The 12525-nt window shown below is 45.1% G+C and overlaps 1 protein-coding gene across 1 annotated transcript; it reads right to left on the reverse strand.

Moving 5' to 3' along the window:
- Positions 1 to 857: 857 nt before the first annotated feature.
- LOC132525141 (B-lymphocyte antigen CD20-like) lies at positions 858 to 6967 on the reverse strand. Its single transcript, XM_060157668.1, has 6 exons — positions 6821 to 6967; positions 6252 to 6371; positions 5028 to 5084; positions 3063 to 3299; positions 1986 to 2087; positions 858 to 1112 (listed from the first exon to the last, which is right to left on the reverse strand). The coding sequence occupies exons 1-6, from the start codon at positions 6965 to 6967 to the stop codon at positions 858 to 860; spliced, it is 918 nt and encodes a 305-aa protein (XP_060013651.1).
- Between the last annotated feature and the right edge of the window lie 5558 nt (positions 6968 to 12525).

Here is a 12525-nt window from a genome sequence, read left to right on the forward strand (position 1 = left end):
GGATTTTTTTTCCTTGATCATGGAAGCTCAATTGCAATTATTTGATAAAATACTTTGTGAACTGGAAAATATTCTACAAATACAAGTATTGATTATCCTTTGTAATTTGGGTACTCCTCATGGCACTTTTTCTATCATTCTTTCTTCCTTTGCCTAAAGGCTAAAAGTAGGTAGACAGTGCAACCAAGAGCGTAGAAGAGGAGTTAGGGGAAGTTAAGACAGACGGAGATGTGTAAGCGGTGCTGTTTGTACAAAGACAGGGGTGAGGACTGGCCACTTAGAGCTGCCCCAGTGGGGTGTGGAAGCCACAGTGTCAGCCCCATATAAAGATAGATGGAATGGGATCTTTATTGTACCTCATTATTATTTTTTGCTTTCCTGAAAACAGTGGTGCAAAAGAGACTCCACGAAAAATGTAGATGTGGAAGGAATTAAAGATAGCTTAGGGACGGCATGGAGCAGTCACTTACATTTTTCATCTGGTGCAGAGTCTCCCTATTGCGGAGGGAAAAAATGAAAAAACAAGCGAACTACTACCGCTGTGACTACTACTGCACCTTATCCAAGGAACAGACCAGTGAGAAACCACATTCTGAAGCCCTTATTCAGCCTATTGTTTTTTAACGTAAGAAAGCTGTCCTAAGCAAGAAACATGATGATACAGTCTACTACAATGGCCTATGTTCATCCTCTGAATGAGGACGGGGCGAAGGGAGCTGTGGTCCCTCCATGCAAAGACCAGAGCGACATGGAGGCTGCATGCAGAGTGCCTTCAGAAATGGGGGTAAATAAGTCTCTTGGAAGCTGTGAATGTTAATGTCTAAAAAAAAAAGAAAACAAAACAGAAAAAAACTAGTTTAAGGGACACTATCATTTTCTAATGGTGAGGCTTCCTGATCTTGGGGAGGTTCTGGAAACGTTATTTCCGTTTCTCCTTCTCCTTCTTCTTCTTCTTCTTCTTCTTCTTCTTCTTCTTCTTCTTCTTGGACTGGAATAATTTCAATGTCCTCTTCATTCTTTGGTTGGGAAGATATTTCAATCTGCTCCACCACTTCTTCTTTTATTTCAATTGCCTGCTCCTTTTTTTCTTCTGCTGACAGGAGAACTACGTTCTGGAACACAAAATTGAACCAACTTTTCTTGACCTTTATCACTGGCACATTTCTCAACAATCTGTATGAATATCAAATGTCTCCTGGTTTTTATGCTATTCATGTTATTTTCTATATGCTTCCCAGTACCAGGATTGATTTCCCAGCTGCTCAGATCCTTATCAAATCACTTATCAAGGCTCATCCTCAAGGCGAGCAGACACTTGCCACTTTGCCTGGAATGATCGCACAGTGTCTGGGAAATAACACTGCAACAATAGAGGAATTTAGATTTTAGTTTTGACTGGCCTTTATTGGAGATAACCTTGGGAAAGTAACTTTCTCTCTCCAGTCCTGTCTTCCTCATCTGCAAAATGAAGGAACTGATGATGATTTCTAAATTCTCTTCCAAAGCTAACATCCTATGGTTCTGAAGCAGTTGATAATAGACCTGTCACTGGGATATTCATATCTCCCAATTGTGGAGCCTCTTTGAACCTATTGTTTTGGAAGAGGGATTAGAAGGAAAGAGGGGAGGAGAAGGGAGTACTGAGAAATGAGGTGCAAGAAATAGTGGCTTTAACCAGCCTTCAGCCATCCTGTTTTTATGCATTAAGTTTGGAATTCTGAAGTCAAGAGGGATGACTTGAAGTCCAGCAAAAAGGTTAGTAAGAGGATGTACATAGCCTAGGACTGTATCCTCTGTCTAACCTTTAAACCTATTTCAGATTTCAAGACCTTTTCTCCATTACTGGTATTTTCTGCTTTCCAGAAATATGCTAGGATCACTTTTCGTGATGTTCCCAGGCTCATCAGATTACACTCTCCATAAATGACTCTTTGTAGATGTGATTTTCCTACAGGGAGTGTGTGGACAGCATGGCTTCTACTTACAGCTTTGGGTCTGGAGCATATTTTTTTCCACTCGTTCTCAACAGTGCCAGCTGTCACAAGTTTCTGGAGGAAGGCAAAGAGCAACATCACCGCAAAAATGCCCTGAGGGACAGAAAAGTGAGGGTGAGAAGGTGATAGTGAAAATATAAGAAAATGGCTGGCACTCAGTGAGTGACTGTGGACTAAAGATCAATTCTTTAGGGAAACAATGACTGACTGTGAGAACTGCTAGTATCTGCATAACCCTAACCCTTAGCACAACTCCTGGCACATAACAGATAGTGTGTGTTGCTGACAGAAAGTAAAGCAGTAATAATTAGTTGAAGAATCAATTCTGTGTAGGCGAGAACAATTATTGAGTCCCAAACTGAACTGTATCCAGCTTTAGGTGGTCTGGTATCGCACTAAGGAAATCTCTCCACACTTGGGAGATGCATTTTTTTCCCCTTCGAAGTCTACACTAAAAACTCCTTGAGGGGGCTTCCCTGGTGGCGCAGTGGTTGAGAGTCCGCCTGCCGATGCGGGGGACGCGGGTTCGTGCCCCGGTCCGGGAGGATCCCACGTGCCGCGGAGCGGCTGGGCCCGTGAGCCGTGGCCGCTGAGCCTGCGCGTCCGGAGCCTGTGCTCCGCAAAGGGAGAGGCCACAGCAGTGAGAGGCCCGTGTACCGCAAAAAAAAAAAAACTCCTTGAGTCAAATGATGTTTATGACAACTTAGGTTCTTCAGTGTTCATCTTAATCAATAATAATAATAATAATAAATTTTCTGTTAATAATATAATAATAATAAATGTTAAAGCAAACACTTAAATAGCACTTTCTTTGTACCAGACACTGTTCTAAGTGCTTTCCATGTATTAACTCATCCCTCAAAACAGCCCTATAAATACTATAAACAGTAATAAACACTATCACCTTCCCATTTTACAGCTGAAGAAAATGAGGCAGTGTGATCAGAATTCTTGCTCAACGCCATATAGGCAGTAAGTAGCAGACACAGACAGTCTGGATCTAGAGCTGATGGTCATAAGAAAAATGCCATACTTCCTCCCTGAAAATAAATCCAGTTTCACACTTACCAAGAACAAAAACCGTATGCTGTCACAATATTGCATAGCTAGAGAGTTTTTGTCAGCGGGGTTAGCTGGTTCACAGTTGTGTATGTTAATATATGGTGTGGGAGCCTTAGTGAGGTTCAGACTCTCCATTTTAAAAAAGTGGGAAATTGTCAGATTAAATATGTCCATGATCAAAAAAATTATTCCAGAAATAGCAGCAAAGAGGCTCAATGAGTTCATTATTATTCTCCCTCTGACCTGAAATAGAGACATAAAGATTTATTAATTCAGTTTAATTACCAATTGAAGAATATAAGCTAGGAAGGAATTCCAGATCCCATTCCCCTGACTCAGAAAGGCACTACACCTAAATCATACTAAGTTCTATTGCTCTCAGTTGTTTTTAGTCTCTTTGTCACTATAAAATGAAAACCTTCATGTCTGAACCTTGTCCCTTTCTCAGATTTCCCCATCTCATTTATGCCACCACCATCCAATCAGTTCATCAAGAAAACATCCTAGGAGTAATCCTTGTACTTCCTTCACTGCCACTGCCACCAGAATACTAGTAGGCATTCAATACACAACTGTTGAGTAAATGAAATGAATAGCATTCAGATTAGATCACAGTGAAGCAGGATGGTATTGTGGGTATAGGTAGGGAAAGAGCACATAGACCCCTCTAGGTCTGTACCATCAAGTGGAAACAAGCAAATGGTAACACCTATTCCCTCCCTCTTGCCCCAGGTTGCAGTCAGCCCCAGTCTATCATCTTTCAAAATACAATTAAGGCTGATGTCTCCGGGTAGCACAGGTAAGAGGATGTCAGTGTGACTGTGCTACCTTGCCGGGATGATAAGAGTTTGAAACAAGAAGGTATGTGCAAAAAGTACCATAATGGTGTGGGGTTGTTGATGATTATCTTAAGACACACATATTTCATCCCTGGTTGTATGACCTACAGACGGCAAGTCAGTAGGACTGACTGTATTTGGGGAATAAATACAACTTGATCTTCATAAACAGTTTTTCTTTTCCCCCAAGCTGAGTTTGTCAGACCACCTCTAGACAGGAGTCATCTCAATCTCCTCCGTCCCCATTGACTTCGGAAGCGACTCAAATTAGTAATAGCTTAGTAAGTGGAGAGAAGCTGAAGAAGGAAGCTTGCTGGTAAGCTCTTGACCTGTACAGAATCAGGGGTTCTTTCTGGGTGTAAATGTGTCCTGAGGGGTTATATGCACAAGACCACTCTAGCTCTTTATAGCGTCTGAAGCACCCTCATATATCTTACTCCATTTTATCCTCAGGAGAGTTTCATACGGTAGCAAAGACTAGTATCTCCATTTTATAGGTTAAAATTCAGAGGTACAGGGCTTCCCTGGTGGCTCAGTGGTTGAGAGTCCGCCTGCCGATGCAGGGGACACGGGTTCGTGTCCCGGTCTGGGAAGATCCCACATGCCGCAGAGCGGCTGGGCCCGTGAGCCATGGCCGCTGAGCCTGTGTGTCTGGAGCCTGTGCTCCGCAACGGGAGAGGCCACAACAGTGAGAGGCCCGCGTACCACAAAAAATAAAATAAAATAAAATTCAGAGGTAGATAGGGGTAAACTGACTTGCTCAGGGTTACAGCTGAAGGTTAACTAGGACTTGAGTCAGTCATAGCGTTGATTAGACAGTTTTCCTAAATGCTGGTCTGAGAGAAATGACAAGATTTTCAAAGAAATCTCAGTCTCACACAGCATCTCACATTCCTAAGACCATAAGCATGCTCTTCAACGATCTGCCTTTAATTCTGTTTCCATGAATATCTCATTTCCATGTTTTTTATGAATGAAATCACAACGGCATCATAGAGGATCTTTTGCTTCTTAGGATTGAGCGATAACTCAGTGCTACTGTAACTCCAAAGGTCTTCAAGGGTCCTTCTTTTCAACTGAGAAAATAGCTACTTCTCTGATGTGTGGGAAAGAAGGACATACGATTACTTGCCAAACTCTTCATGGAGTTTTTCTCCGCTGCTGCCAGGAGTGATCCAGAAATGATATACTGTAAAAAGAGAGGTGGTGGGTGCGGAAGGGCAGGGGCGAGATGGGAGAAGCAGCAGAGAGAGAGGGGCAGAGAAGGAGATCACTTTTTAACATTGAGAACTGGTTGTAAAAAAAGCTATCCACACTTTCAACCACTTTCACTAAACGATCCAGTCCTTTTTAATGGATTTATTCATTTTTCAGCATATTTCTCCCTTATTCAGGCTCAATCCCATTCAGTCCATGCCTTTTATTCAATCAGATGGGGAGCTGTGACTAGGAATATAGTAAGACCAGAGGCAGAATTCACATTTCCATGGCCATTAGTAGTCACACTGTGAATTTAAACGTTTTATTTTCAGTTTTCCTTTTTGTAATTTGGGGAATTGCTCTTTGGAGTTCACAGTGTTTTAAATGGCGTTGATGGCAATGATGAGTGAATTGATGTAGAAGAAATACTTGGCCTGAATGTCGTAGGCAGTTCATTCAAACATGGGCTGCTACAGGAAGTGGCCATTATTTCTCATCTTCCTTTTCTACTATCCAAGCTCTAAGATGGAGGAAACGCTTTCACTACTCCATCTCTCCTTGTGCTGAAAATTTCAATCCTGGACCTGTCTTCATAGTGGCATCTATGAAGGGGTAATGGTGATGAAAACATCACCGTCCCATACCACATCCAGACAGGGTTACAAGCTTGGAAAACAGGCACGTGAAACAGCCATAAGGAGTACTGCTCTGCTGATAAGTGAGGGGAGATTTCTTTGGGATGGGACTAATTTCACCATGTGAGATAGTAACTAAAGAGAATTGTAGGGAAGGACCAGGTGGGAGGAAGTTTGCTTTCTGAAACACCATGCTCTACAGTCCAAACGTCTAGTACCCAGCCCCCTTCACGCTGGACATTGACTTTGGAGAGGTCCTGCTTTGGGAAGTCTTTCCTCCCTGTGTAGATCCGTGTAGGGCAGCTTTCTCTGAATTCCCATGAAGCATGACCACTGACTCTCAACCATGGGATTCCTGCTCAGTGCAGTCCACCTCTCTTTCCACTAAATCACGTCAACCAGATAACCTGTTCCCTGCTCCTGTGCTTTCCTCAACACAGAAATAATGTAGTCTATTCCTGTGGAGCTTTTTAACCTTTTTGTCTGTATCACTCCCCAAATGGTTGTTAGTTTTTACTCACCATAATGCCTCCCCAGAGAGGGTACCACAAAGTTACACAGATGGGTGCATAGACCTCCGCGTGAAGCAACAGGAGGCCGCCCAGGGCAATGTGGAAGAGCCCATTCATAACCTGGACAGCCTGGGGAGAGAACAGGGGCACTGATGGATGAACTGAAGTCATCGTCAAGTCAGAAAGCGAAGGTGAGGCCAGAAGCCCTGGTTCCTGACCTGGATGGGGCTGTGTAAGATGTCCAAAGCAAGTGGTGAAGGTGCCAAGACCTTTGTCTTGTTCCGATTCGTTTTCCCCACCACCTGGGGCATTTCCAAGGCAGGTATATGTGGTATGCTGGTGATGACCTGGGATGGGAGACCCCTAACTGTGCAAGCCTCAAGATCAAGTGGGGGCATAAGATCACCACGACAGTCTCTCTGTACGTCCCTGATCTGGCCCCCTGTGTCAGACATAAAGATCACCTCAGGTGGGATCAAATACCTTCCAGTCGGATTGAATTTTGTACCTGGCCTAAAGCATCTGCTTCTGTAGGCCAGAGAGTCCCTAGGATGTGGAATGGAGGGCAACTGACTTACCCCCAAAGCCTTAGATTCCCTCATGAAGAAGCTCTGTGTGGCGCCCACCACTGAAGGCACCCTCCTGGGAATTAGTTTCTGAACAGGCTGCATGGCAATAGGGCCTGCCGGGAAAGCTCCACTCATGGAATTTCTGGGCGTCGTCATTTCACCCTCAAAAGTCCTAAAAATAAAACAAATAATAAAATGAGGGGAGAGGGAACAGGATTCTTGGCTGTCTTTTATCTCGTGTCGTGCACCTGAATACTTTCCTCTGTATTCTCTCTGTGGGTGTCACTGATGCCAGACACGGCCTCTTCCTAGTGACTTTGGATCTAAAGCAAGGCCTCCTGCCATGTTCTAAGACAGGATCTGGAGGGGGCATCTCATGCAAGGGTTTATGGGCCCAGGGATCCCTGCCAGTATTCTTTTTTTGTGTGTGACATGTGGGCCTCTCACTGTTGTGGCCTCTCCCGTTACGGAGCACGGGCTCTGGACGCGCAGGCTCAGCGGCCGTGGCTCACGGGCCCGGCCGCTCCGCGGCATGTGGGATCCTCCCGGACCGGGGCACGAACCCGTGTCCCCTGCATCGGCAGGCAGACTCTCAACCACTGTGCCACCAGGGAAGCCCCTGCCAGTATTCTTGACAGACACATTTGGACGTGTTTTCTCTCTGTCGAGAACGTCGCGCTCATATTCTCTGTGTTCTGTGTGTCTGTCATCTCTGGATGCTTTCCTTGTGCTTTCATATTGGAAAGTGTGTTTTGTGTGGGCTCGTCCTTGTCCCTTTGCTTACCTGCTTTTGTCCATTGGGATGGGCCAGAGTCACCATGATGGAGGATGGTGAAGACTGTTGGAGTCGAGAGGGGCCGAGTCAATCTTCCCTCCTCCCACTAACTCTGCCACCTTGAGTAAATCACTTCAAGGAGGCTCTTGAAGGTTCTGTGTGAGACTGTGGCCTCTGAATCAGACTGCCTAGGTTTAGATCATGATTCTTCTATTTGCTGTGAAACTCTGGGTAAGTTCTTTAAACTCAACTTCTTCAACTGTAAAATGGGGATAGTAATCATTCTTATCTCATAGGGTTGCTGTGAGACTTAAATGGGCTGATGGTGTGTGCATGGCTGGTTTCTCTCCGTTCAGGGATAGCTCAAATGTCAGCCTCTCAAAAGAAGCCTTTCCTGAGCCCTCAATCCGCAATGCCTCTCTCTCACAACATCCCATTTTATTTATTTGGGAGCACTTATCCCTGTGAGGAATTACTGTATTTGCTTGCTTGTTTCCTGTCAGTCTCTCCCCACTAGAATATAAATTCCTTGTGTTCTCTGTTGTTTAGTATTTAAAATTATGCCTGGATTTAGTAGTTTCTTCATGAATATTATTGAAGAAGTAAATGTATGCAAAACACCCATGTCTGGGGCTTCCGTGGTGGCGCAGTGGTTGAGAGTCCGCCTGCCGATGCAGGGGACACGGGTTCATGCCCCGGTCCGGGAAGATCCCACATGCCGCGGAGCGGCTGGGACCAGTGAGCCACGGCCGCTGAGCCTGCGCGTCTGGAGCCTGTGCTCCGCAACGGGAGAGGCCACAACAGTGAGAGGCCCGCGTACCGCAAAAAAAAAAAAAAAAAAGCACCCATGTCTGAATCATTATTAGCTGCTTTTGTTCTTGTTCAATATTTTTACCTTTAGGAGCAGTAGTTTCTACTTTTCCCATCTGAAAAATGAGAACAATACCCCTTTCAGAGACATGTTGTGAGAAATAAATAAGTTACCGTAAGTGAAAGTGCCTAGTACACAGGCAGGAAGTAGTAAATGCTATTCGTCCTCCATGATGATCAGTTTCTGAATAGAAATGTCCCTTTCCAGCTCTAACATTCTAAGACTGTTCTACCTTCTTCATCACGTGATTCCCTTCAGTATTCATTTCTTTATATCAATTACTTACATGAATTCTATTGGGTCTTTCCTGGGACCTGGAAATCTCTCTTTAGGGACGCAATTTCGGTCTTGTCTTTACTGACTGTAAGTCACGTAAGGGGCCTTGGAGGCCAAAGCTGTCTGTCCAGCTTACTTATCTTCCTAAAGTCACGCAGGGCTGGGCACCTGCAGGTATGCTGGAAGACAGGGGCCCGGGAGTCTCCCAGGCCTCACATCTGTACCCCCTTCCTAGTAACAAAGACATTTCACATCTGGCATCTCATCTGAGCCTCACAGGGCAGACAAGGGATGAATCGTGGCCTCTGTTTTGTAGAAAGGGTAACAAGGGCACTGAGAAGTTAGGTAACTTGTTCAAAGTTACACAACCATCAGAGATTTAAAATGAGGGCTTGGACCTAGCCAACAAGGTATCTGTGGTAGCAGGCTGCTTTGTCCCCCGTGGGGAATAGGAATTCAGCCTTTCACTTATGAATCTCCTCCTTTTCCTTCAAATAGATGTGCGGTTTGGATGACTATACATCGGTTCAAAACAGAGTATCTGTCTGGGCCATGGCTGAAGGGGAAGAGGGGAGGCTGTGGGTCCTTCACACCTGATTTTGCCCCAGCCCTAGATTACCAGATGTCGTGTGCTCTTAGGGATCCACTTTGCACCGCAAACCACCCCGCAAGACCACCAACAGGAGGGAATATTTTAATATAGACCACTAAGGTGTTTACAAACGGATTCAGGCAGGGTTTTTAGGGCCAGTCAGACCTCAGAAACCATTCCGTTCCTTTGATAAATGAGGAAACTGTGGCCCAAGGATGAGACACGCCTTGTTAAAGACCTTGCGCTTAGCGATGGAACCGAACCAGAAAGGCGGCCCCTAGGGCTCCGAGGCTCGTGCTCTTTCTGCCGCACCTCGGGCTGGACCACGTAGCTGGAGTTGTTCACTGAGCGCCTGCTCTGTGCTAGTTAGTTCCCACGCTCCCACAGCTCCCCTGCTAAGTGGGAAGTTTCTTTTTCTCTGCAGTTGTGGAAATGGGGGTTCTGAGAGGTTAATTAATTTTCCCACGGTAAGTATGGAATGAGCTGAGGTTACCACACTCCTCTCCAGAGGGCTCCTTTTAATGAGGACAACTTATAAAGCAAAGGTCATCAATTATCTGGACAGAAGGAGATGATTGGACTACCATTGTTTTCATTTCTCCTCACTTTTCATCTGCCTAAGGCTGTGTCTATATTATTAGTCAGATAAACCTTTTATGTAGACAAGTCCTCCTCGGGCTTTGTCTGCCATGACTAATGGCAGTAATGACCGTTGGAGGGGAATATTTTATTTCTCTTAAGATGATGTCTCACTATGGCAACTATATTTCTACAAAGCCTTCAACACATACCACTGTAAAATAGTTTATAAACACAAACATACTTGTTTCTCTGTGCTACTTCATTTTTTCTGGCATATGTGTGTGTGTGTATATATATATATATATATATATATGCATGCCAGGTCATTGTAGACTGACTGGGTAATGAAAGATTTTATTCATTTTATTCTATGGGAATATGTGAAACTAGACCACACACTCATCAGGTTATTGTAGAGTCCTGTAGCCTTACCCTATATATTTTTTTTCTTTAATTGTTCACCATGACTGTTTGTCCCAACTGTGTGTTTTCCAACACACAGTTATGCTCAAAGACTAGTTGGTACACTAGTAGTGGTTACTGATCACATTGGTCAAAATGTGGTCATAAGATTTTATTATCACCGAACTATACTAAAATCAGGACTCAGTTTATCAGACACTGCCCTGTTTTATTACAGCAATTTCTGCAAATCTTCTTGGGCTTTTAAAAGGCACCACTATTTCCATGTCCTTCTACTGAAGAAGATCTCACAGCGTTTATGGGCTTTGGTTTGAATAATGACCTTTAGGTCTAATACTTCCATCATTTACTCAGAAGTTCAAAGCTGCCCAGATTGTGTTACCTCCACTTCCTCCTTTGCCGCTCAAATAGTTTTGCATTTTCATCCCTTGTGGCCTCCTGTGCGCTTGTCTCTGAGGAATAACATTCTTAATACTTCCTTTTCCTCTGCTTTTGCTCTACAGCCCGTCTCCTTCTACTGTGTCGTTAGTCCTTCAATGAGATTGGTTGCATCTTCAATCTCTTGCTATATTTGGGGAGTACTGAGCAGAAAGAGCTAGTCCTAGCTCTGTTGCTTGCTACCGTTGTGATCTGATCTCTCTATTCAAAGTTTTGTTTTGAGAACATGAGATAATTTGCAATTTATAAACTACTAAAGGCTCAAAGAATAATTATCATCCCTGGAACCTTTGTTACGATTAAAATGTGCTGCGGTGTCTCCCCAGTCCCAAAACCCCTTCCTTTAATCCAGGACTGTCCCAGCCACTGCGCAGTCGCCCCAGTCCTATACTCGCAGCGTCTTAAAAGCTTCCTCTCTGCTTCCACTTCCTCACGACCCACTCACTCCTCGACACTCCGCGGCTGCTTCCTGCCAGAGCCACTCAGGTGAAACCGCCTTCTTCAAAGACTGTGCTGCAGGGTCTTCCCGGGCATCCCAGGGGTTTAGACTCTGTGCTTCTACTGCAGGGGCACAGATCTGATCCCTGGTCGGGGAACTAAGATCCTGCAGGCCACCAAGATCCCGCCTGCCACTACGACCCCGCCTGCTGCGAGGTGGGGGCATAAAAGCTCCACGAGAGAAAGAACGTGCTGCAAAGCCAGGCATCATCCCTCGGGTGGCTTCACATCTGTACCCCTGTCACCCAGGCTTAAAAAGTTGGAGCCATATTCCGCTCCAGCTCCTTCATCTCCCACATGGAAGCTAAGTCAGGCAGTTTCTACCTCTGTAAAGTATCGTATTTTGCAGGTGCCAGTGTCCCCTCATGGGTTTGATTCTCATTTCCTCTCCTCTCATTTCCTCTCCTGGTTTAGCACAGAAATCTTGCTTTTCTGCCTTCTGTCTCTCTCTTTTCTAACCCGTCCTCCACAAGGCAGCTAGATCAGACTCCCTTAAATCCCTGCTGAAGTGACGCTGAACTTGAACTCATCTCTGATCTGTCATTGCCTGCCGGGGAAAACCCTTTACCTGGTCGCTCACAGCCTCTACGTAATTTCTTAAGCTCACATCCCACTACTCCCCACAGAGCCACTGGTCTGGATGCCTCTCCCGCTTTCTTCTTTGAACCTCTCAACTTTGAAATGCTTCTCCTCCCACCCCCTTCACTTTCAGTGCCGCCGCCCATCAGACATTCACATCACCCGAGGCTCTTCCTGGCCAGGAATTCTCCTTCAAAGCCCACAGCTCTTTGCATTCCTTACTCGTCACCAAGGGTTCTCTTTCTCATGTCATATTGTTAGTCCCTCTAATGGAGTGTAAATTCCTTTTGGGAACGCCTTACTAGGATTACGCAGGGAACCTGTTTCCTATATACTAGGAGCTCAAGAAATGGTAAACTGAACGGTAAACTGAACATTAAACTGAACTACTTCCTCGGGACAGGTTTACAGACACTCAGGATGTCAGACCAGAAGGTGATTGATTTCATCTCACCAGTCAGTCAGTGCGATCAAGCCATGTTATGGGAAACAGGGGAAGAGAATGTTATAAAGTGGTTTCAGGAGACCGTGACGGCAGGGTTAGAGGTCGTCTTTGTCGGCCTTCATCAGATCTTCCTCTAGTCTCCAGTGCCCACTCTCTCTCTCGGTTTCTGTGACGGATTTGAGGCAGGGTTTTGTGCTCGATTTGGTGTCCACCAATCCCCTCCAGAAAATGTTCT

The sequence above is a fragment of the Lagenorhynchus albirostris genome, chromosome 9 (genome assembly GCF_949774975.1).
Source record: "Lagenorhynchus albirostris chromosome 9, mLagAlb1.1, whole genome shotgun sequence".
NCBI lineage: Eukaryota > Metazoa > Chordata > Mammalia > Artiodactyla > Delphinidae > Lagenorhynchus > Lagenorhynchus albirostris.